Genomic DNA, 24,753 nt, shown 5'->3' with positions numbered 1-24,753 from the left:
AGCAGCAGTGGGTGTGGCGTGTCCTTGGTCAGCAGCGGTGGCAGATCCCTAGTCGGTAGTGGCAGCCTCAGCGGTGATGGTGGCGATTGGTCCCTGGTCGGTAGCGGCGGCGGCTGTTGAAGTCGGGGCTGGGGTCTGGTTGGATGTTGCTTCATGAGGGAGGGTGAAGCAGGCCAACGTCACTGCAGCGAGGGTGGATTGTACCTTCCACAATCGGCGTCTGTCCTGTGACGTCAGGCGCTGCCGCACAGTGGAGCCCTTGCTCTCATTGGACGAGAGCTCAGAGGAAGAAATGTTTGAATGGGAGGGTGGCTGTTGGGCTTCACACGAGGCACTGTGTTTGATGGTGGCCATTTTGGAGTGACAGACTACTGCCAAGTAGCCGTTTTTAAGGCACTACTGGCACCTGGCTTTTCTCACTGGACACTGGGACCTGCAGTGCTTGTCCCTCCTGCAGAAATAGCACTTTGGGGTCTCATCGGTCAGCATAGTGGCAGCTGACAGGCCGTCTGCCGGGGAGTAGTAGGGTTGAGGGAGGGCATCCTACTCACATCAGAGCGTGGAGTCCACCCCTGAGAGTACATGTCCATACCTAAGACCGCATCCTCCATTGTTTCTGCGATCCAGATCACGTCCTCTAGGTTTTCTCCCCCGTGCTCTAGCAGGCACTGCCTCACCTCATTCGATCAGACCCTGGCCACATAGGCATTGCGAATGAGAGAGTCTGTGGTCTCCACAGCAGTTCTGTATGTGCAGGCAAAGACCCTGCCCATTGCCCTTAATGCTGAATATAAGTTCTACAGGACTCACCGGGCTGTTGCCTCCTTGTCGCTAGTTTGTACCAGGCGTAGACCCTGTTCACCGGTCGCTCATAGAGCCCTTTCAGCACCTTCATGGCTGCGGCATAAGTGGTCGCGTCCTGGATGCTCTGGTAGACTCTCGAGGACACCATAGTTATCAATATTAGTAGTCGATGGCTGTCCTCTCTCACGGCAGGGTCAGAGAGTTGTAAGTATGTTTTGAAGCACCTCACCCAGTGCTTAAAGTCATTCAAGACTGTAGCCGACTGTGGGTCGATGTCAAGGCGTTTCAGGTGTAGTATATGCTCCATCCCTTTAAAACTTTCTAGTTAATAAAATTGTAGAGCGTGTCAAAAGAATCAAAGGCTTGTTGATCCAAACCAAGGCTTTTATTAACTGGAAGACTGAAGCATATCACATGTAGGTCGACCAGTCCAGAATGACCTGGTCTGGCTAGGAGCAACCCTTTAAGACCTGCCAGAAGGTGTGGCTACGCTCTCAGCCAATCACAGTCATCCTACACTACAATCTGTACATACACATTGGTGATAGAATCTGTACTATCACAAAGTGACAACCTCTCATTCTGAATGGTAATTAGAAAACACCAAGACAAGCACACAAGATCACAGCTGAAAGAACATCATTGACTAGATTTGTTCTAAGGCAAATCAACATATCCAGAAAAGTTATATTTCTGAATTTAAGACTTTGTATTATTTACAATACAGGTTTATAAAACAAGGAATGAGATATTCCTCAGTGAGTACTTTTATAATATCATGTATACATTTGCTAGTGAGAGGACCAAAAAAAAACACCAGCAAACAAGGAAAATGATTTCCATTGGAAGATTTATTTAACAAAATTAACAGCACAGAGGATGAATTTAAAAATAACTTTCTCAACTATAGCCATTTTTAAAAAAAATCTGGAGAATATCCATTTTGCCAACTGAGTCTGTGTCGTGCAGTCATGTTCATTTTCTTCACATATACTCTTTAAAAAGGAATTTCACATTTGTTCTCTGTGTCACCGGACACATCTTTAGACATTCTGGAACTCAGATGCACACAGCTCGATAAATAGTTTGGAAATTCTATTATGACACCACAGGCATAACCTATAAAAGGCTGCCTTTTGTTCATTTGTTTTATTGTTATTGAAATTGGTGAAAAATTGGATAAACAGTAGAGTTAGCACACAAAATCGTCATGAGATTATGTTTCCGGTTGGAATGTGGTAAACGAAGAAGCTTGACCTGTTGTCTCCCTCTCTTCTGGTAAAAATTCCAGTTTAAATTGGCTATACTTCGAGGTAAATGCAGGATAGTCAACATGAAGCTCATCATCTTCTTCAAGGATGGTCATGTTTGGATTATAAACACGGGTTTCATCATAAAGACCTCCTGAAATCACCAAGGTGTCATTTGGAAAACCTATATAAGAGAAAATAGGCATTGATACATCAGAAGCTGTGTTACATGCATGAAGTACCTATCAACTTTAACTTTCTAAAAGCAACATTAATGATGACAAGAGAGTGTCCACCGATTGGCTACCTGCCACTTTCACTCTGGTACCACAAATTCATCACATGGTCTCCAACCGCACAGCCCAAAGATTTTGCTCATGAGTTTCTTCTTCACGTTTACAAATTGAAACTATTAAAAGAAAATGAAAACTATTTCATTTTTAAAACTGCAGATTTTCTCCAGATCAGATTGCAGCCATGCCTGGAGATTAAGTTTTAAATCCTGGAGGTTTGAGGACTGGGTAACCTATACCTAGACAACAGGTTGCTTCTTCAGGCATTGACCACCCCAAATGTGTAATCTGGATCCTTACTTGTACGAAGGATTTTTTTTTTTTGAGCCTGCACTGACCAGTCATTGACAAGTTCCAGTTTTACATTGCAAATAAGTCCTGGAAAACCACTCATTTTAAAGATCAAAAATGAGCAGGAATCTGGAACTCTACACTCCCCATTTTCAAATCCATTTTCCCCATCCTCCTATCCCTATTTCTTCTTTACTTCTTCCATTCCTAGGCTCTCAATATCAGCCTACATCCAATCAGCTACCTCAAGGTTGTTAGTAATTGCGCTTGGTTCCCTAGGTCAATTCAAAACTACTGTGCTTCTCATCTCCAAAATGGTTGGGATGCTAGCAGTTCACCAGTGAATGAGCCCACAGATCCCACTGATAATTATGGCTTTGAAGAATTGCAACAGAATAAATCTCACTGTGAAGGATCACCTTGACTGAGAGGATTTTTGGAAGAATCAATACAGTTTTACAGAACAACTTCAAAACAGATTTGCAATTTTCCAGTATGCAATATCTCTTCTATTTTATTCAACAGGTATTGACATAAAGATTATTACTTGAGTCTGTAGCTATAAAATTCCATGAAATATTTATTAACTCTGACGATAAATAATAGTTAAACCCTCATCATTGCCAACAAATCTTAAAAAACCAATGGTTCAGTGTCTAGAAACCACTCCCCTCCAGTCATGGCTCCATGCTCCTTTCCCACTCATTACGGTTCAGATTCCCAAACTCCCTTTGAATTTATCTGGTTCACCAGAATATTATAATTCTATGTAATACCTGGAAGCATCCAATTGTCCAGAAAATCTGCCACCCCAACAATAATATCCTGGACTTGCCAGATAATTGGAGGTTTTATTATATTTTGAAATGTTAGCATGGTATATGCTATTATAAATTACTGCAAGGGTACGTCATTTCCTGAAACGCAAGGGATGTAGATTAGTGCACCCAAAAGGTAAAATTCAATTCTAAATTCATTTCTGAATTGTTGTAATTCTTCAGCATTCTTTTCTATGTTGTTCAAGCAAATCGATGATAGACTCCAAAGACGCAGGAGGGTCTCTTTTTTTCAGGTAGCTTTACTCCTTGTAGCCATGTAAAAGACAGTTACAGTCATTAATCCAATTAAATGTAAAGTTTAAGAATGAGGATTTAAAAAGGTTGGAAACAGTAAGTCAGTGGTTCTCAACCTTTTTCTTTCCACTCACATTCTTTTTCTTCTTCTTTGGCTTGGCTTCGCGGACAAAGATTTATGGAGGGGTATGTCCACGTCTGCTGCAGGCTCGTTGGTGACTGACAAGTCCGATGCGGGACAGGCAGACACGGTTGCAGCAGTTGCAAGGGAAAATTGGTTGGTTGGGGTTGGGTGTTGGGTTTTTCCTCCTTTGTCTTTTGTCAGTGAGGTGGGCTCTGCGGTCTTCTTCAAAGGAGGTTGCTGCCCGCTGAACTGTGAGGCGCCAAGATGCACGGTTGGAGGCGATATCAGCCCACTGGCAGTGGTCAATGTGGCAGGCACCAAGAGATTTCTTTAAGCAGTCCTTGTACCTCTTCTTTGGTGCACCTCTCTCGGTGGCCAGTGGAGAACTCGCCATAGAACACGACCTTGGGAAGGCGATGGTCCTCCATTCTGGAGACCTGACCCACCCAGCGCAGTTGGGTCTTCAGCAGCATGGATTCGATGCTTGCGGACTCTGCCAGCTCGAGTACTTCAATGTTGGTGATGAAGTCATTCCAATGAATGTTGAGGATGGAATGGAGACAGCGCTGATGGAAGCGTTCTAGGAGCCATAGGTGATGTCGGTAGAGGACCCATGATTCGGAGCCGAACAGGAGCATGGGTATGACAACGGCTCTGTACACGCTGATCTTTGTGTGTTTCTTCAGGTGGTTGTTTTTCCAGACTCCTTCGGTGCTCTGTGATTAGTAAGGGATTGCTTAAGGTGGGATGTGAGAAGGTTGAGAATCACTGCACCAGACCCAATTGTTACTGAAATATTTTGCTTGAGAAAAATTGTTATTGCCCCATTTCCTTTGGCATTATGAAACCGTGCACATAACGAGTCAATTAGGTACGATTAAAACAGTGGTTTTCAACATTTTTCTTTCCACCCATATACTACTTTAAGCAATCCCTTACTAATCACAGAGCATCTATGGCATAGGAAATACTTAAAGTGGTACATGAGTGGAAAGAAAAAGGTTGCGAACCACTGACCTAGACCCTCGCGACACCAGAAGCAGGCTGACAATGTCGACATGCATGTGGTTGAATCTGCGCTGCGGTGGCTGGAAAGGCTGAAGCGGTGCCTTCAAGTGCTTTAGCACTTTTGCAGATTGGCAGTTCGTGCATGTCTGTGACCAGTACATGTCCTGCTTTTTGAGTCCATGCCATACAAACTTGTCGGCTATCAGGCAGACCATTGCTCGAATGACAGGGTGGGATAGACCATGAATAGCATCGAAAATGCAGCATCTCCATGCAGCAGGGACGATAAGGTGAGGCTGACCAAAGGCTACATCCTCAAGTTGCAGGCTTGTGATAGCAGTTCGATAAGCCATGTGTTCATCACCCTGGTGCTGTGCTTTGGCAAGTGCCATATTGTCTACACCCAGAGAGAGGGCACATACTGCTTGAACAGAGGAGCGGGACAGGCCATCAGCCACCACATTACTCTTACTAGAGATATGTTTAATCCTGGTTGAAAACTTGGATACTTAAGATAGGTGGTGTTGCTGGCGGGCTGACCAGGGATCTTATGCCTTTGCGAAGGCAAATGTTAGCAGTTTGTGGTCAGTAAAAACCCCGAAGTCCCTGCCTTCCAAAAATTAGAAGTGTCTGACTGCTAGGTACAGCGCCAGCAGTTGCCTATCAAATGTGCTGTATTTTCTTTATGGAGGGCAAAGGTGCCTACTAAAAAACGCTAGAGGCTTCCATTGTCCATTGGTGTACTGTTCCAAGACCCCACCTACTGGTGCATCAGGCGGTTGGTGCATCCATTTGTGGATGGACCAGCAATGTTGCCTTCACTAAGATGTCTTTGGTCTGCTGGAATGCTACCATCATCTCCTTTGCTCACTCGAGTTCTTTGGCATCATTGGACATGAGGCTGAAGAGGGGTTTCATAATATCACCTGCAGAGGGTAGAAAGCAAAAATAGAAATTGACCTTCCCCACAAATTTCTGGAGAATTTGAGGATGGCTTCCACCTTGCCAGATCTGAAGTCCCAAGAACGCGATAGAGAACTGCCTGAATTTGGATTTGGCAGCATTCACAGTTAGCCTGAACTCCTGTAGGCGGCGGCAGAGTAAACGCAGATGCTGCAGGTGCTCTTTGTGTGACTGGCTGGCAATGGGTATGTTGTCCAAGTATATGAAAAGATAATGCCACACCCCATTGTGTCCATCAGTTCGAAGATGCCGAATGGTGTTATGATGGCAGTTTTGGGCACATCCTCTGGGTTTGCAGGTATTTGGTGGTACCCATGCACCAAATCAATTTTTTAAAAATATCCTGGCCCCATGAAGATTAGCTGTAAAGTCCCATATATGGGGCACAGGTAGTGGTCTGCAGTGGTAGCATCATTGAGACGTCTGTAATCCCCACAATGTCTCCAGCCTCCCGTGGCTTTGGGCACCATATGTAGCGGGAAAGCCCATGGGCTATCAGACCTGCGTATAAGTCCAAATTCCTCCATTTTGTGGAATTCTAGTTTTGCAAGCTGCAACTTGTCAGGCGGCAGGCTCGGGCACGTAGAAAAGGTCCTTGGATGAGGATGTGATGTGCGACACCATGTTTGGGTGCGGCCGTGGAGAACTGGGGAGTGGCAATGTCCAGAAATTCCACAAGAAGTTTGGCAAATTCATTGTTCGAGTACTCCATGGCATCTAGGAGCAGGGCAGGTAGTTTGGCTTTTCCAAGGTGAAAAGTCTGGAACATTGTGGTGTTCATCAACTGGCGGCCTTTTAAATCCACCATCAATGAGTGGGCTCTGAGGCATTCGGCACTCAGCAATGGCTGGGACACAGGAGCAAGAATAAACTTCCATGTGAAACTACTGTTGCCAAATTTCAGAGGTATAAATCTGTGTACGATTTGAACTGTTATTTACTGCAGTGAGCGCCAGACCCATGCTCCTGATATGGGTGTCAAAGCCCAAAGGAGGAAGAACACTAACCTCAGCACCCACGTCGACTAGAAATTTGCACTTGGAGAGTTTGTCCCAGACGTAGAGTTGGCTGTTACGGTGGCCAGTCGCCAGAGTAATTGTCACAGAGTCATGCTTGTCCAGGGGAACATGTGCCCTCGTCGCCAGTACTCGGGGAGCCTGGGCCTCTGGGTGTGACGCAACACTTATATCTGTGGGCCTTTTGCGCACCACAGAATGTCTGCATGGGTAGCCACTGTCAAGGGTTATCAAAGTCCTCGTCAACCAACACAAGGCGGATGTCTTCTGGCATATGCTCTAAAAACAACTGCTTAAGGGCAACCAAAGTCTACAGTCGTCTGCCAGTGCCAACATGTTGTTCATCAATTCCGAAGGGGCATGGTCCCCAGGCCATTGATATGGAGGAGCTGTGCAGCTCGTTCGTGTCGAGAGACCGCAAATCCAGAGAAAGAGGGCTTTTAGAGCCTCCTACTTGCCGAGAGCTGGTGGATCCCAAAGGAAATCCACTGCTCGACTGGCCATGTCCCGGTCAAGGGTGCTTACCACATGATAGTACTTAGTGGCATCCACTTCTATCTTGCGAATGTGGAACTGCTCCTCAGCCTGCCCAAACCAAACTTGAGGTTGAGTGGTCCAAAAGACAGATAGTTTGAGCAAACCCACTGCGTTGACAATGTTGGGTCCAAAATCTGTTTGGGCCCAACGTCGTCACCAATGTAGTAGCTCCGTTGCAGTGCAAAATGAAGAATGAGAAAATAATCAGATGTAGTTGAAGTTTAGTAAAAGTAGTTTACTCAATCACACGCAGCTTTTTAAAACCCCGCACATTCCAAATGGCATCATCACATTGTTACATCATGACATCACTCAAAACCTCCCAAGCCAGTTCGATTAAGGTTCCGGTGAGCCGCTACAAGCTCCTGATAAAGAATCCAGGAAGATCGGTCACCGAGTGTAGAATGAAGATGGATGTAAACTAGGAGTCTGAAGATGCTAGAAAACTTGAACAATACACAGAAGTGCTGGACAAGCTCAGCAGATCACGCAGGTCAATGGCCTATTGCTTTCCATGTATGCTGTGACCTGCTAAGTTCCTCCAGTACTTCTGTGTATAGTCCTAAAAGAAAAGGTGCAAAGAACATGTGTCAATTAATTTACAGAAACTTTGGTTTTGGTTAAAGGCCAGAGTTGTAACAAATAATGACAGATTTTGCACAAAGCCTAAACCAAAGACTGACAACAAAAAAAAATCAAATGCTGAAAAATCAGACATTAAAACAGAAAATGCCTGACACACTCGAGTAAGGTGAGTTCTGAGAAAGGGTTCTGGACCTGAAATGTAAACTGTTCCTCTTTCCACAGATGCTACTCAACCTGCAGAGTGCTTCCAGCATTTTCTGGATTAAATTCTTAGTTTGGATTGTTTGCTAACATAAGCAAAACCTCCAATTTACATCAATTAGATTGAGCAGTTAATGTACACACCTGGGTCCTCTTGCGAGTTGGAATAGAGAGGATGGTGTGAATACTGTGCCCTTCGACGCTTGCATTTGTTGACATTATACATCACAACAGTTAGAATTATCACACCAAGAATGGTGCTCAAGCAGATGGTCAGAATTACTTCTTCCTTTTTTAGAGGTGAAACCAAGCCTGGAAAAACAATGACACTCTTTGTTGGTAAACAAGAAAATCTGTAGAAGCTGGAATCTAGTGCAGTACACAAAGTGCTAGAGAAAGTTAGCAGGTCTTGGATAGGCACATAGATGTCAGAAAAGTAGTGCATTATGGGAGAGGATTAGATTGTCATGGGGTAGATTTACATAGGTCCACACAACATCATGGGGTGAAAGGCCTGCACTGTGATATAATGTTCTATGTTCCATGTCACACACCATCCATAGAAATTAAAAGGCAGTTGATGTATTGGGCTGAGCCCTTTGTGAGGAGGGCCAAAATTCAGGCAGATGGTTGAGCAAGAAGGTGGCCAGGATTGGGGAGAGAAGGGGGGGGAGGAGCACAGGCTTATGGGTAAGAGGTGGATATGGGTGGAAGAGAAAGTAGCTGAGAAGTGATAGGGGAGAAGGCAGAGGGCTAAGAAGGATATCACTTCGAGAGGATAAGGAAGGGAAAGGGGTGGGAAGCTGGAGGAAGGGAGACACAGGAGGGAAAGAGGGACACTGAGGGATGAGGTTAACAGAACTTGGAGGTCGATACTGATACCATCGGTTGGAAAGTGCCCATACAGAATATAAGCTGTTGTTCTATGAATGCATGACCTGCTGAATTTCTCCAGCACTTTTGTGTACTGTGTAACACTCTTTGTTATTTTTTTCACTTTGTGCAAATTAATCAATTCTTTCCATTACCAAGGTACTCCACAACATGTATCAAATCAGGCTTTGCTTTGGCAAAGTGTTCATGCAGAATCTCGATAAAGGATCCCAACCTGAAACACTGACTGACCATTTCGACCCATGGATGCTCCCTGACCCACTGAGTCCCTCCAGTGATTCCTTTTTCAGATCAAGATACCAGTATTTGCAGTCTTTGTGTACTCTATTCACACATAGTAGATGGGGTTCTACTGAATCAGCCCTATCACACCCTCTTCACAGCCCGTCTTGCAAATGGTGGTCAGCTTGAGGAATTGTAAGACAGCATAGCGAAGGGTGCAGGATGTCATGGCACGTATTCAAGGTAGTAAGGAAGGAATACAGGACACTCATCTTCATCAGATGGCATTGAACACAAGAATTGGGACACCATGTTACAGTTGTTTAAGAGATTGATTGCACCTCACCTGGAGTATTGGGTACATTTCTGGCTACCTTACTTCAGGAAGGAAGTTTGACATTAAGGTGTTGAAAAGATTCACAAGAATGCTACCTGGCCTGAGGGCTGGAGTTATAAGGAGGAAATGGATAGCCTGGGACCAGGAGTGAGAGAAACCGAAGAGTAAACTTACAGATATTTATAAAATCATGAGGGGCTCATACAAGTTGAGTGGCTGGGGAGGAGAATCTAAAGCTGGAGGGCATGGATTGAAGGTGCAAGGGGAAAGGTTTAAAGGCAACCTGAGGAGGGGGTTTTTCCCACACAGAGCAAGCTGTCAGAGAAAGTGGGAGAAGGGGATACACACGTTCATGGATAAGAAAGGTTCCTAGGGAAATAAAATAAAAGAAGCAGCATGAAGAAGAGTTTAGCTCAGGAAAGCACCTTGGTCAGCATGGACAAGTTGGACTGAAGGGCCACTTTCTGCGTTCCATGAGATTGACAGACAGGAAAGACTCTGACATTCAATCTCCAGAGGACCAGGACAAAGAAACATCCACACTACATAATAGTTTAGCTTCCCAGTTAACAGGCAAGAAGGCTAACACATTAAAAAGATAATTAACTGTTTCCAATGACTTTAACAACATTATCATGGTGAATCTTTGGACCACACAGGACTCTTGGGATACCTTCTGTGGCAGGCTGAATTTGAACCAGGCAGTCTGTACGAGGTGAGGTGGAGCGAACAAGTTTCCACCATCATGACACTTGATTTGTTTGACATGCTCTAATGAAAATAAAGCTACTGTTCTGCTGTTAAGTGATCCCTTTCTGGGGGCAGAGCTAACACCAAAACTAGACCAAAAGGCTAAGAAATCCCTAGCACCAATGTTGACATGAAGGGGCATCAATTATTTTATTTGTTGTTCAGCCAAATCAATGTTAATTTGCAACTGAGGACAAGAGTCCTGGTCACAAGTGGCTCAGTGAGGACTTGCTTATGACCCTGGGAGGACACAACATCACTGGTGTAGGGGTGGGATGCCAAGTGGATCAAAGAATTGTATTAGCACCATTCCTATTTTTTAAAATTTATTCGTAACACGGTGGAAGCCAATTACAGCCATTGAAACCTGTGCCATCCATTTAATCGATCAACTCCACATGTTTTGCAGGGTGGGAGAAAACCCATGCAGGTCACAGGGAGAACATACAACCTCCTTGCAGTCAGTGCCAGATTCATGCCTGGGTTGTTGGTACTGTAATGGTGTTTTGCTAACCACTATGCTGGCCAGGAGAAAATAGGGTGGGTGCAAGATTTAGTGACACCAAAACAATGCTGGTGTTGGAGGGGTGGTATGATGTGGTGAGGGATCAATGATACTGCCCACAAGTGTGCCCCCCACCGAGAGTGTGTGTGCATTCCTTCAGCAAAATTGTTGAATGGCTGGAAGACTGGCTGAAGGGAAAATTGAGAGTCAATAGGTATGCTGATTGAGGTTGGGTGGGGGCGGAGGAAGAGAATGCCAGAGCCCATGTTGGTAATTGAGATCTTGTTGGGTGAGTATTCACAATGTAGGGGAGAAGCAAATACACAGACACCCAATTGTCTCTTTACTGTAATGGGTTCCAAGAAATGCTTATGGTGACTCTTTGCTTCCCTCATGGCAGGAAAAAAGGAAATTTTATATAATATTACATATTTTGTGATAATAAATGTTCAGGGGTTGTTGGATCATTGGGGTATTTGGGCGGCACAGGCTTATGGATCAGAAGGGCATGTTACCATGCTAGATGTCTAAATTTTTTAAAAAAAGGAATCTTGAATATTGTTTAGTATTTTAGTAATTTTGTAAATGCTGCAGGAATCAGCCACTGCGAACCCAGGGGTGACTGATGACTGTATGAGTTGCTGTTTCACCATGCTAAAATCCAGATGCCCCCCAAAGTAATGCATTTCCTGCAGAGCTCCACAATTTACACTGCTTGGGAAGTATATGTGAATAATATCTTTCCTCATGTTCCTGGTGTGATCATGTTGCTGGCATATGACAGGAAGTGTTTGTTTTTTTTTTAGTTAAATTTTCCAGATACAGTCATTATCGTAATTCAATCACAGAAAAAAAAACAACTTTCAATTTAATAAAGTTGAAAAGAGATATTGCTGAGAAATTTAGCTTTACATTACAACCAACTCACAGGTCAGCGTTCTACAGTACTGTAACTGAGAAAATAAGAGACAGAGAAGCAAGAGGGAAAGAGAGAGTCAGAGATGGGGGGGGGGCAGAGGAGGAGGGGGGGCGGAGGAGGATGGGGGGGCGGAGGAGGATGGGGGGGCGGAGGAGGATGGGGGGGCGGAGGAGGATGGGGGGGCGGAGGAGGATGGGGGGGCGGAGGAGGATGGGGGGGCGGAGGAGGATGGGGGGGCGGAGGAGGATGGGGGGGGCGGAGGAGGATGGGGGGGGCGGAGGAGGATGGGGGGGCGGAGGAGGATGGGGGGGCGGAGGAGGATGGGGGGGCGGAGGAGGATGGGGGGGCGGAGGAGGATGGGGGGGCGGAGGAGGATGGGGGGGCGGAGGAGGATGGGGGGGCGGAGGAGGATGGGGGGGCGGAGGAGGATGGGGGGGCGGAGGAGGATGGGGGGGCGGAGGAGGATGGGGGGGCGGAGGAGGATGGGGGGGCGGAGGAGGATGGGGGGGCGGAGGAGGATGGGGGGGCGGAGGAGGATGGGGGGGCGGAGGAGGATGGGGGGGCGGAGGAGGATGGGGGGGCGGAGGAGGATGGGGGGGCGGAGGAGGATGGGGGGGCGGAGGAGGATGGGGGGGCGGAGGAGGATGGGGGGGCGGAGGAGGATGGGGGGGCGGAGGAGGATGGGGGGGCGGAGGAGGATGGGGGGGCGGAGGAGGATGGGGGGGCGGAGGAGGATGGGGGGGCGGAGGAGGATGGGGGGGCGGAGGAGGATGGGGGGGCGGAGGAGGATGGGGGGGCGGAGGAGGATGGGGGTCGGAGGAGGATGGGGGGGCGGAGGAGGATGGGGGGGCGGAGGAGGATGGGGGGGCGGAGGAGGATGGGGGGGCGGAGGAGGATGGGGGGGCGGAGGAGGATGGGGGGGCGGAGGAGGATGGGGGGGCGGAGGAGGATGGGGGGGCGGAGGAGGATGGGGGGGCGGAGGAGGATGGGGGGGCGGAGGAGGATGGGGGGGCGGAGGAGGATGGGGGGGCGGAGGAGGATGGGGGGGCGGAGGAGGATGGGGGGGCGGAGGAGGATGGGGGGGCGGAGGAGGATGGGGGGGCGGAGGAGGATGGGGGGGCGGAGGAGGATGGGGGGGCGGAGGAGGATGGGGGGGCGGAGGAGGATGGGGGGGCGGAGGAGGATGGGGGGGCGGAGGAGGATGGGGGGGCGGAGGAGGATGGGGGGGCGGAGGAGGATGGGGGGGCGGAGGAGGATGGGGGGGCGGAGGAGGATGGGGGGGCGGAGGAGGATGGGGGGGCGGAGGAGGATGGGGGGGCGGAGGAGGAGGGGGGCGGAGGAGGAGGGGGGCGGAGGATGGTGATGTATTTTCACTTTTGCTATTTAAAGGCACTTTTTGACCTGCTGAGTTTCTCCAGCATTTGTGTGTTTTTTTCATTTCCATCCATGGATGCTGTCTGTCTTGCTAAGTTCTCCCAGAGATTCATTGTCTGCTGAAGATTCCATCATCTCCCACTTTTGTGTTTCTCCTCCAGAAAATTATTTTTTTGATGTTTGATCATAGGCCTCTCATTCACCAGCAGGTGAGGCAGGAGACAAAGGAAATTAGACATGAGCATCAGAATGGAATTGGCGAAACACATTAATTTGACGCTTTTCTCTATGAGCAATGGGACCAAGGGGGGAAATACCTCTCTTTTTTCTGAAATGGTAATTCTAAAGCCCAGATTACTGCAGTCAGACAGGACAAAAGAATGAAAGACATGATTAAGTAACTTACTCAATCATTAATCTTAATAGCAACATCTTTGCTTGCAAAAATGGCACCAATTTCTAATGCAGAAAGCACAAAAGAGATCAGAAATAATATTTAAAATGCTAAAATTATCTTCCTCTATATGTTACATTAGGAATGCTCCAAGTATATTTATCTTGGAAAATTATTCATGCTTTTACAGAAATTATCCTCGGTCCTGAAATATTTGTCCTTTTGAATATTTGATTTCCTTGAACTTCTGTCATTAATGAGGCCTTACCTGAAGTTGTAGTGGTTATTATTGTATACAGTGAAGCAGTGGTAGGCTTTGTGACATCAGTGCTGCTTGACTCTCTGCTCGTTACAGGGGATTCCGCCTGCGTGGGCTTTGGTGCAGATGTTACTTTTGTCGTAACTTGGCTGACTGTCGCTCTTGTTGGAGTTGTTGGTGACTCAGGTGTGCTGTAACTTGAAACGTTGCTGGGAGTTGTTGTTTGAACTGAGCCCTTTGGAGTCACAGAAATCTGAGAACTATTAAGCACAGTGGTTGGCATGGCAACTGTACCCCCAGAGGAGACAGTGGTCGTTGTGCTGTTACCTATTGTGTTCTGCACAGATGCAGAGGCAAATGTTGTCTCTGACTGGTTGATTTCTTTTCCAAAGTGACCAAGATAAGTAGCAGTTGTGTTAACAGTTGCAGTTGATTTGGAAGTCACAATATCTCCGGCTGCATTGACATCACTGATTAAGAGGACAATGCAGAGAATAAATAGAATGTACAATTCAATAGGCCCGTTTCTGGGCTGCATGTTCTTCCTGCTGCTTTTTGTGCACAGTCGCTGGTGATTTGCAGTTTATTCCTGTAAAATGCAAAGAATTGATAATAACATAAAAGGAAAGTCATCCATTTTTTGGATAAATTTATATCAAAGAGATAATCAAGTAAAAGGCACAGGCCATGAGTGACCAAAATGAAAATTCTCCTGTGGAAAGAGAAGGATGAAGTTCTGGTGATTGCTTTAAAACTGTCTTCAATAAAATGGAGAATACAAAAGCTGCAGATGATGGAATCTTGAGCAGACAATGTACTGCTGGAGGAACTCAGCGGGTCTTGCAGCACCCATAGGAGGTCAAGAGGTAAATAATATGTAACCAACGTTTCGGGACTGAGCCCTTTGTCAAGGCATCCCTTGATGCTACGAGACCTGCTGAGTTCCTTTAGCATTTCTGAGTTTTTAGAATCACATTATCTGCAGATGTTCGTATTTCACTCCATTTTCTCTGAGTCTTGATAAAGTATCCAGACCCAAACCAGTGATGAACCATTTCTATCCATCGTTGCTGTCTGCCCTGTTGGGTTCCTCCAGCAATTTTTTGCCTCTCATCAAATGGAGGACACTGGAAATTGGGTAAAGATTGACAAAGAGAAGTAGTTAACACATTGATTGAAAGTCAAAGAGACTCAGGATGCAGACTGTTTTCTGAGCAAACAGGATGGAAATTGCAGAAGCCCAGCCACAACCTACCCAACCTGATTTGATGTGGAAGTGTTGACCAATATTTGAAGGATTGCAAACATCAGTGATATTCTGAAAATGTATCAACTGCAGTTCACCCATTGCCCAACATTAGCAGTGAGTAAACTTTAAAAAAAATCAATCCAGGAAAGAGTTGCTGAGAAAATATATGGGAATAATTGGAAGTCAGTGCAGATTTGTTGAAAGCAAATCACTTCTGGTGAAAAACAATTTGCTGGAGGGACTTAACCATTTGAGCAGTGTTGGGAGATTCAGGAATTATTGACGTTTACAGGTTAGAATCTCAATGCCTCAAGATGAAGGGTTCTGACTCCAAATTTTAACAGTTCTATTCCTCTCACTCAAGCTACTTGACCCACTGAGTTTCTCCAGCAGATTTATTTTTGCTCCAGATTCCAGCCTCTGCAGTCTCCTCTGTGTCTCCACTTTTGGTGAACTTCACTTTGTTCTTCATTGAGGGTTAGTATCAAGTGGCTGGAACTGAAATGGACAAAGTTCTCTATTCTTCATCTCCACTTCCTGCGTCACGTCACAACAGCTTGACCAAATGACATTCACAATTAGCAGACTCATCTGTTCCAGTTCCTTATCAATTTTCTCCCCAACCATTACTTTCACCACCTTGCTGGTATTGCACTCCTACTGCCAAAGACTGGTAGAATTGACTCCTTATATTTACTAGCCTTGTTCTGCTTCTTTATTTCCACATTAACTTTCTTGGCTCCAAATAGCCTTGTCTTACAGGTTCCTATCCACTTTCTTTTTACATGCCCTGTGAAGTGTTTGGGCTCTGTTGGCATTAACTACCATTCTAAAACATAGAACACTATTGCACAGTACAGGCCCTTTGGCATACAGAATTTATACCTACCAAAAGAACTAAGCCTTTCCCACGTAACCCTATATGTTTCTTTCATCCACGAGTCTGCCCAAGTGTCTCTTAAACACCCATAATGTTTCAGCCTCCACTATTACCCTGGCAAGACATTCCAGGCACCCACAACTCTGTGTTTAAAAAAAAAACCTTATCCCTGACATCTCCCATAAACTTTCCTCCCTTCATTTTATACTCAGGTCCTCTCGTGTTTACAGGTCCTGCACTAGGAAACAGGTACTGGCTGTCTACCTTATCAATGCCTCTCAGAATCTTGTCAACCTCTATTAAGTCACCCTTCTTCGCTCCCAGCTCTGCTAAACTTGCCTCAGAAGACCTATTCCAATCCAGGCAACATCCTGGTAAATCTCCTCTGAACCCTCTCCATAGGTTCCACATTCTTATTGTAATGAGGGGACCAGAACTGAACACAATATTTCACCTCACCAGAGATTTGTAGAACTGCAACATGACCTCTCAACTCTAGAACTCAATCCCCTTAATCATGTAGCCAGCATCCCATAGGCCTTCTTTCCTTGAGAAATGCAAGGATTTGGACCCAAGGTTCCTCTGTTTTTCCACACTGTTAATTATCTGATCATTAACTCAGCCTTCAGGTTTGACCTTCCAAAATGCATCACCCCACATTTATCCAGATTGAATTCCATCCGTTACTTTTCCGCTGAAATCTGCATCCTGTCTTTTGTAACCTAATGACAACCTTCAACATTATTCACAACTCCTCCAACCTTCATATCATCTGCAAACTTACTGACCCATCCTTCCACTTCTTCATCTAGGTCATTAAAAAATCTCACAAAACATGGTCCCAGAACAAATCCCTGAAGAACTCCACTACTCACTGTTCTCCAGGCAGAATACTTTCCATCTCTACTACTCTACTATCTACGGACAAGCCAATTCTGGACCCACGCAGCCAAGGTTTCATGGATCCCATGCCTCATGACTTTCTAAACGGGTCTCTCATGGGGCCCTTTGTCAAATGCCTCACTAAAATCCACATTCACCTCATCCACAGCCTTCCCTTCATCAATTTCTTTTGTTAGCTCATCAAAAAACTCAATTAGGCTCATGAAGAATGACCTTCCTATCACAAAGCCATGCTGACTATCCTGAGAACAATGTACTTCTCCAAATGCTCATAGATCCTGCCAAGTAGGACACAAAGATCACACTGGACAACAAAGATTTTGCTTCCTGAATTTTATGGATTTTGGATTGCTGATTAAAAGAATCACCTTAAAGTTTTCCTATCAAGTACCATCTTTTAGATATAACCTATTTTTTGTGATTTTCTGATGTATTTTAAGTCTACTAGTATATTGCTCACAAAGCAAGATGTTTTGGTCAGTCCAAACATGCCTGGTCATACACTCAGTGCATGCGCTATGCAAATTTTGTCTTAGGCCTGGGCATGCTTATTCAGGATAGTTGCAGACTGGCTAATAAAAGCAGCTCAAATATACAGAGGCTGTGCATTACATTGATATAGATTGAACACGTGTTCTTCAGGCAAGTATACTTAACAAATTATAATGACTGTACTTAACAATAGCATTCATTTTCTTCAGGAAGCTTCAATACAGCAGAAATGTCTCATCAATGTCGCAACATTCTATTACATTTGTGGTGAGTATATGCTTAAGACTCAAAGTCGCAGCATGACTGCACTTATTAAGAAAGCCTTTGAGCTCTACTTCAGTTGTAAGCTTAGCGTCCAAGACAAATGCTGGGCTCCTCACATTTGTTGAGCAACATGTGCAGTCATCCTGATAGCTTGGCTACATTATGTGCTTAAACATGCTAAATTCAGTTCAAAGTTAATTTAATGTTTCTCCAACATTTTACGTGACATAGAAAATCTGAAATTATCTTTGTGTTCAGCTTGAAGTTGTCTATAATAATTCCCAATTTTTTTTTCCAGGGAGCAAACCTTTTGAAAAAATTTGCTGTCCAGTGAACACCCCAGCTATCTTCACTCAATTCCCACAAAAACCTGGGGTCCAGCACTTCTTTCCTAATCTCAACATGGTCCAGCACACAAGTTTCTTCTATTCTGACTTCACCTTGACCAAGGTCCTTTTCTCTGGTCATTTCAGACCTCTCAATCTCTTCCGCCTCCAGGCACCTGTTGCCTCCATTACCCTTAAGTATCCCTACCTCCACTCTCGTTATTCTTCTGTTCTTCGCGTGCACATTGAATGCCTTAAGGTTCTCCTTAATCCTACATATCAAGGCCTTCTCGTGCCCCCTTTAAGCTCTCCCAAATCCTTTCTTAAGTTCCTTTCTGGCTACTGTATAATTCTCATTAGCATCCTACATCTAATGCATGCTTCCTTCTTCCTCTTAACTAGATGCCCCACCTGTTCTGTCAACCATCTTTTCCCTATCTCGGTGATTTTATTTGTAATCCCGTGACCACGGGTCTGCACCCAAGATGGCGGCACCTATTAATCTGCAGCAGCCATGAGGGGCTGCAGACTCTGGGGAAGCAGAGGGCTGGAGTTGGGCACCAGAAGACAGGAAGATCACCCCCTCATTTGAGAGAGAAGCGGAGGAGATAACCCGTGGGGACAGTGACCACGGTGGCGGACCAGTGAGGGGGCTCTGCGGCTCCCTTCTCCACCTATCATCACCTCCCTTTATGACCACCCCTCCTCCCACTCTTTTGTTCAGACGCCTGTCAACAATTTTCCATACCTTGACAAAGGGCTCGACCAAAATGTCGGTTATGTATTTTTACCTTTGCTGGAGTTTCTCCAGCTTCAGCATTTTACAAAGACAAACCCATGTCAGCAGTAGCATCGGTCAAATCCTCTTTTGGGCTCATAGACTTTTACTGCTAAAATATCTGAACGCGCAACTCCATCGTAGGAGAGGCAGCAGGACTCGTGATTCTGTTTGTCATCCATCTGTGATTTTGGCTCATTTGCTCTCTCTCTCCATTCATAGCACAGATCTATTGGGCATCAATGCTGCTCAACATATTGGTAAACTGCTACCAAATCTGCCCAAAATTGTTCATTCCTTTTTCAATATTTTTATTGGATTTTACAGAAATAGTTCATAAGTAGACACCATTAATCAAAGGTAATATATAAAGGAATAGACAGAATAAAAGTTATATAAGAAAATAAAACTATTCCTATATAGAAACTCAATATCATAAGTCAAGAAAAAAGTAAACACTTAAACAATTACAACATATGGCTAATTGAAAAAGTTTTTTTTAAAGTAACTATTATACTAAACTACAAATTCTAACTCCTTCCCTTCTGAAGTGATTTGGTAAGTACAAGATCCAAGTAATCTTATAAATTACAAAAATAATTGATAAAAGGACCGCATAAACTTAGAAATTTTAAATCCTTAGTCTAAAATCTGTTTCTATTTGTCACAATAAAAAAATCTTTAAAAACTCCCCCCCCCCCAAAAAAAACTGCTCTTATCAACCAAACACAAAGACCCTTTGACCTGATCTCGCCCCATCAGATAGTTCAGTGTCCTTTGGAAAAACACCACTCAGCAGATCAAACTTGATATGAGCAAATGATAAAGATACATCACCGACGGTTCCGGGTTGAGCTTGAGCTCCAAACGTCGGTCTTCATCTTTGCTAATAAAGTACAGACCTGCTGTGTTTCTCACCATCGTTGAGTTTTTACTTTCATTATTCATCATCTTTTCCTCAATCTTAAAAAATCACCTTTTAAAACTCTCTCTGTCCCACTTGTGAGAAAGGTGCGAGGTGAGCTGGTTTTCTTCCTCCACAGATGCTGCCTGACCTACCGTGGAGTTTTTCGCCTCGTTGACTGGACCCACTGTGTCGCCCTCCGGACCGCCGCAGCCCGGGGGCAGTTTCATCGGCTTCCACCGTTTCCGAGTCAAGCTCCGAACGGGCCCTTTTCGCAATCAAAGCGGGGCCGTTCTTGCTCTCAGCCAAGAGACGGTGAGTTTTAGCGAACAAAATTCAGCCAAACTGGCCAGCGCTGCTGGAGTGATCATCGCAATTACTCGGAAACTCGCTCTCCGTGTTGCACAGGATGATAACCCCCTCCCCGGGCAGCCAGCTTGCGCCAAGTCTCCACCCCTTCACTCAGAGAGCAGAGGGCAACTTTTCTGCCGGTCCATTATTTTTGGCCACTGATTGTTGACCTCAGTGGTCACTCCGTCCAAACTGCAGCGCCACTCACTTCCAATCCACTCCGGTCTTACATTGTTGCCATTGCAACCTCGTCTCCAAAAGTGTCCGCCTAAACTTTGAAGTCTTGCTGCGATTCTGGGGCGCGCCGGATAATCTTCCCTGAACTCTCAGATGGCGCCTGGTGTTTGCCGAAAAGGACGGGTTGTGCCGTCCACTCTTGTATGAGCCGCAGCGCTCGGACTCCCTGTCTACCAGCAGCCGCCCCGGAGTGACTGCACTCCCTCCGCCTTCCCAGACGCAGCTCACGGGCGAGGGGGTTTGCCACCTTCCGCTGCTCGGTGAGACACATCAAAGCAGCACTTGCCTCCTTTATCTTTAACTACCCTCCGAGCAGAATCCCTGTCCCTTGGAAACCTCTCCTGCTGCCCCGTCTCTGGGACCAGGGACTAAACACCGGTTCTCCAAGTCCGAGAAGAATAGGACTTCCCATTTTTCTTGGTAACTATTTTTAATTACACTTCATTTGGAATCCTCCATTTTACTTTCCAAAATATTTCTTTTCGGCCAGATACAAACCTTTAGGCGCCGCCCCTCGGGAACGGACGGTTTTACCTCCAGGAAGACTTGGCTGGCAGGGATCCCTACCCCACTTCCTCCCTTGGCTTTCCCAGGTTGGGGCAGTCTAGCTATTGAGTTGATGGAGAGGGGGTGGGGGTTGGGTTCTCCTAACTTTCCCGTAGGGTCAAAACAGACGTCTCTGAAAGCAACATGTTTCATTGGGCGTTTTTAAACTGCAGCACCTGGGTAGCCCTCCTGGCACCCAGGTGCGCTTAGTGGGGCAAAGGTGCTGCCAGGACCTTTAAAGCTGAGGGGGGAATAGCCCCAGTAAATCGCCAACCCGGAGATTTAAGCAGGATTCCGATCCCACTATGATGCGGTAAGTGATGTGTCACACTGACTTCTCTCCCCCATCCCCCCCACCAGCTGTCAGTCGCCCCCCCACCACCTGTCAGTCGCCCCCCCCACCACCTGTCAGTCACCCCCCCACCACCTGTCAGTCGCCCCCCACCACCTGTCAGTCGCCCCCCACCACCTGTCAGTCGCCCCCCACCACCTGTCAGTCGCCCCCCATCACCTGTCAGTTGCCCCCCCACCACCTGTCAGTCGCCCACCCCCCTCACCAGCTGTTGGTCTCTCTTCCCCACCAGCTGTTGGTCTCTCCCCCACCCACCAGCTGTCATTCTCCCTCTCACCTTCAATCGCGCTGCCCCCCCCCACCCCACAGCAGCTGACCCCTCTGCCCCCTCGGCAGCGACTGCTCTGCCCTTCCCTGTGGCAGCAACCCCTCTCCCGCTGATCGTGGCACACCCCCTGGCCCCGCTGCAGCAACCTCTCTCTCCCCCTCCCAATCATGGCAGGCACTTTACCAGGGGGTTCCCTGTGACACCAGTAAGCGCTGATGTCACTGGAACAACCGGGTCGGCCATTTTCGGTTTCAAGCCACAGGAGGACGCGACCTAGGTGAGTATTACTGAGTTCCCTGACGACCTCTGAGGTAGGGCAGGGAACCGGTTGGATTGGGACAACCCTGAGTGGATCAGACCCTTTCAACCTGCAGCGTGAGTGGGGCACTAACCAGGCAAACCCGATACTTTTTGGCTCCCTGCTTGTAAGCATTAAAATAAAATGAGACAATGGATGGGAATTCGGTGCCCATGATGGATTTTACTGGGTTGGCCACCTTCTGCTTTTCTAGGCACTTGAATTTACAAACCAGGCCATAAGATCAATTAAGAATAAGCTTGTTAATGTCACGAAGAGAAAAGAATTCATTAACGGTAGACAGTTCTGAGCCTGACCGAAAGAAGCAGAATATGAATGTTTCACTTAACCTTGGTGGAACACTGGTTCGACCTCACTTATTGCCACGTGTTCAGAGATACAGTGAGAACGATGGTATTGCAAGCAGTCCGTCTCGTCAGCACATACACAGCACAGCAGTTAACACAGTACAGTGTGCAGGGTTACAATGACATGCCAAATCTCTTCAGACTCCTCAGAGAGTAGAGGATTTGGTATGTCTTCTTCACTGTTGATCAATGTGCTGACTTCAGGAGAGGTCCTCCACTATATGGAATACCAGGAACTCGAAGCTGCGAACTCTCTCCAAAGCTGGCCCGTCAATGAAGAATGGTCACTCGGTGAATCCTTCCTAAAATCCACAATAAGTTCCTCACTCTGACACCACCCAACCAGATTCTCGATCTGCATCCTGAATTCTCGCCCGCGAATTTTTAAATTGGATTGGATGTAAAAGTATTGTCAAGGATCCAGAAAAGATTTACAAGAATGGTTCCTTGGATGAAGACGACAGTTACAAGGTCAGATTAGTGGGGCTGCTTAATATGTCAGACGTGTGGAGGGAGATCTGTTACAAATATTTAAACTCAATAGTGTGGAGAGTGCCAGGATGTTCGTTCTGATGGAGAGATCAAGGAGGAAAGGTCACAGGAATTAATGAGTAATGAGAATTTATTGTCATACACTGAGATACTCTCTTGCTGCAGCCACACAGATACATATGATACACCAACTACAATAGTCAAGATTACCACAATATGACAAGACAGAAAAATAGAAAGTAAATCTAAAAGGATAGATAAGTATTCCCAGTTGCAGGTAGTTCAAGAAAAAGTGACATTCCAATAATTAGAACAGATGTTTTGGTGGTAGTATTGCGAGGATCAAGGGCTTGATAGCTGTTGGATAAAAACTTCTTAAACCTAGAGTTTGGCGGAGGGGGGGGGGGGGTGGGAGTAGCGAGAAAAGGTTGTGACCACAGTGGCAGAGATCCTTTTGTTGTTGGCTCCCTTCTTGAGACAATGGATGGGAATTCGGTGCCCATGATGGATTTTACTGGGTTGGCCACCTTCTGCTTTCCTAGGCACTTGAATTTACAAACCAGGCCATAAGATCAATTAAGAATAATGTGAGGAAAAGCTCTGTTTCTGCAGTGTTTATTAGATTCTAGGTAGAGGCAGATTCCACTTAGGCCTTCAAGAGGGAATTGAATAAAGATGTGGTGCAGAAAAAGTTTTGGGATTATGAAAATGGAGTGTGTGTGTGTGTGTGTGTGTGTGTGTGTGTGTGTGTGTGTGTGTGTGTGTGTGTGTGTGTGTGTGTGTGTGTGTGTGTGTGTGTGTGTGTGTGTGTGTGTTCGTTTGGGTGGGGGGTGATTTGGATAAGGGAATTAAGAGTTTGCTCAACCTAGAGAACTAGTGTCAGTATGGTGGACAAGATGGTCTGTTTCTGTGCTCTGTAACCATTCTATGATTTTGTGAGCAAGCAAAAACAAACTGCTGAAGAGAGCCAGAAGGTCTGGACTGAAAGATTAGAGGGAGATAGCCAAGTGTAAGGAGGAGCTGTTGGGTAGGCAATAGCTGGCAAGGTGCTTTGGCAGAACACGCTCTGCTGGAGGAACTCTGGGTCGAGTAGCAAAGTGGGATAAAAAGATTTTGAGCCCAAACCCCTTATCAGACTCGATTAAGGGTTTTGCCTTTCAGTGATTCTGTGCCTTCTTGTGTATCAGCTCCTTCTCTAAAATAACCCCCACTAAAGCCAGACAAACCTGAATGCCAAGAAACACGAGAACTGGGGTGATGATAGCAAGTACCAGAGGAGATCTGATTAAGGTGAGTGAAAGAAAGTTTAGGGGAGACGTCATAGGTAAGTTTTTTTAATACAGAGAGTGGTGGGTACCTGGAATGCATTACCGGGGTGGTTATGGAGGCTGGTACAATAGGGACACTAAGAAGAGTCTTAGATGGGCACATAGATGTAAGGAAAATAGAGGGTTATGGGTGTGGGGTAAGGAAGGGTTAGATTGTTTTGGGATAGCTTTATATTGTGGGCTGAAGGACCTGTGCTGTAATGTATCATGTTCTATGCAAATACAAGAATCAATGAGTAAACAATGAGAGATTGATGGAACTCAGCAGGTCAGGCAGGGTCCCCAGAGAGATATGGTCAGTCAGCGTTGACTGACTATTTCCCTCCAAAGATGCTGCCAGGTTGGCTGAGATTCTGCAGCCTCTTATTATTAGCTCAAATCTGAATATGGATCTAGGACTAACTGGGCAAGCCACATTGGATGGAACATGTGTGCTACTCAGTACAGCAAATGCCATCAGTTCCCTCGACCCAGTATATTTCAGAGAGCTGGCACAGCGATTTGAAAATGGGGAGATCTTCAAGATGATCTTTGGACCATTTGAACTGCTCTTTATCTGTAATTCTGCACGCTGTACTGTGTTTTTATTGCCATAATATGTATAAATTGACCAGCTGGACTGCTCGCAAAACAAACTTTCTCACTGCATCTCAGTACATGTGACAATAAACTTGAACGATCCCGCTACTTGGTGGAAAATAGCCTAATTACTTTGGCCATCAGGCCTTACACTGAGAACACACAGAAGGAGGCTGCTCCTCTTAATGGATCCTTTGTAACATCCAGGGGATCAATCCCATCATTTCATTCCCATTCTCCTTGCTCCTCTATACCCCTCAACCTATTCTCACTCTTACACATATGCTTCTTTTTTTCCATTAACCTACTCCAAGAGGTATTTTATGGTAGCCAATTAAC

The 24,753-nt window shown here is 46.0% G+C and overlaps 1 protein-coding gene across 9 annotated transcripts in view; it reads right to left on the bottom strand.

The window, feature by feature from the left end:
* Positions 1-1,167: 1,167 nt before the first annotated feature.
* LOC138764948 (uncharacterized) overlaps positions 1,168-24,753 on the bottom strand; it is a 30,481-nt gene continuing 6,895 nt past the window's right edge. Inside the window, exons 1-5 of one of the 9 annotated variants that reach the window (XR_011358376.1) lie at positions 19,668-20,622; positions 13,809-14,388; positions 13,174-13,338; positions 8,290-8,457; positions 1,168-2,238 (exon numbers count right to left, since the gene is read on the bottom strand). Coding sequence is in view for 7 of the 9 variants with exons in the window: in XM_069941438.1 (XP_069797539.1) it covers positions 2,021-2,238; positions 8,290-8,457; positions 13,809-14,337 (915 nt within the window). In the remaining 2 variants the exon portion in view is untranslated. Of the gene's footprint in view, positions 2,239-2,361; positions 2,464-8,289; positions 8,458-13,173; positions 13,339-13,808; positions 14,389-19,667; positions 20,623-20,681; positions 20,964-21,997; positions 22,017-24,753 lie in introns of those variants that run through there. The other 8 variants (XM_069941439.1, XM_069941438.1, XM_069941436.1 and 5 more) reach the window with 8 other exon arrangements.

Source organism: Narcine bancroftii, chromosome 5, assembly GCF_036971445.1.
Source record: "Narcine bancroftii isolate sNarBan1 chromosome 5, sNarBan1.hap1, whole genome shotgun sequence".
Lineage (NCBI taxonomy): Eukaryota > Metazoa > Chordata > Chondrichthyes > Torpediniformes > Narcinidae > Narcine > Narcine bancroftii.
This window is presented reverse-complemented; position numbering and strand designations above follow the sequence as displayed.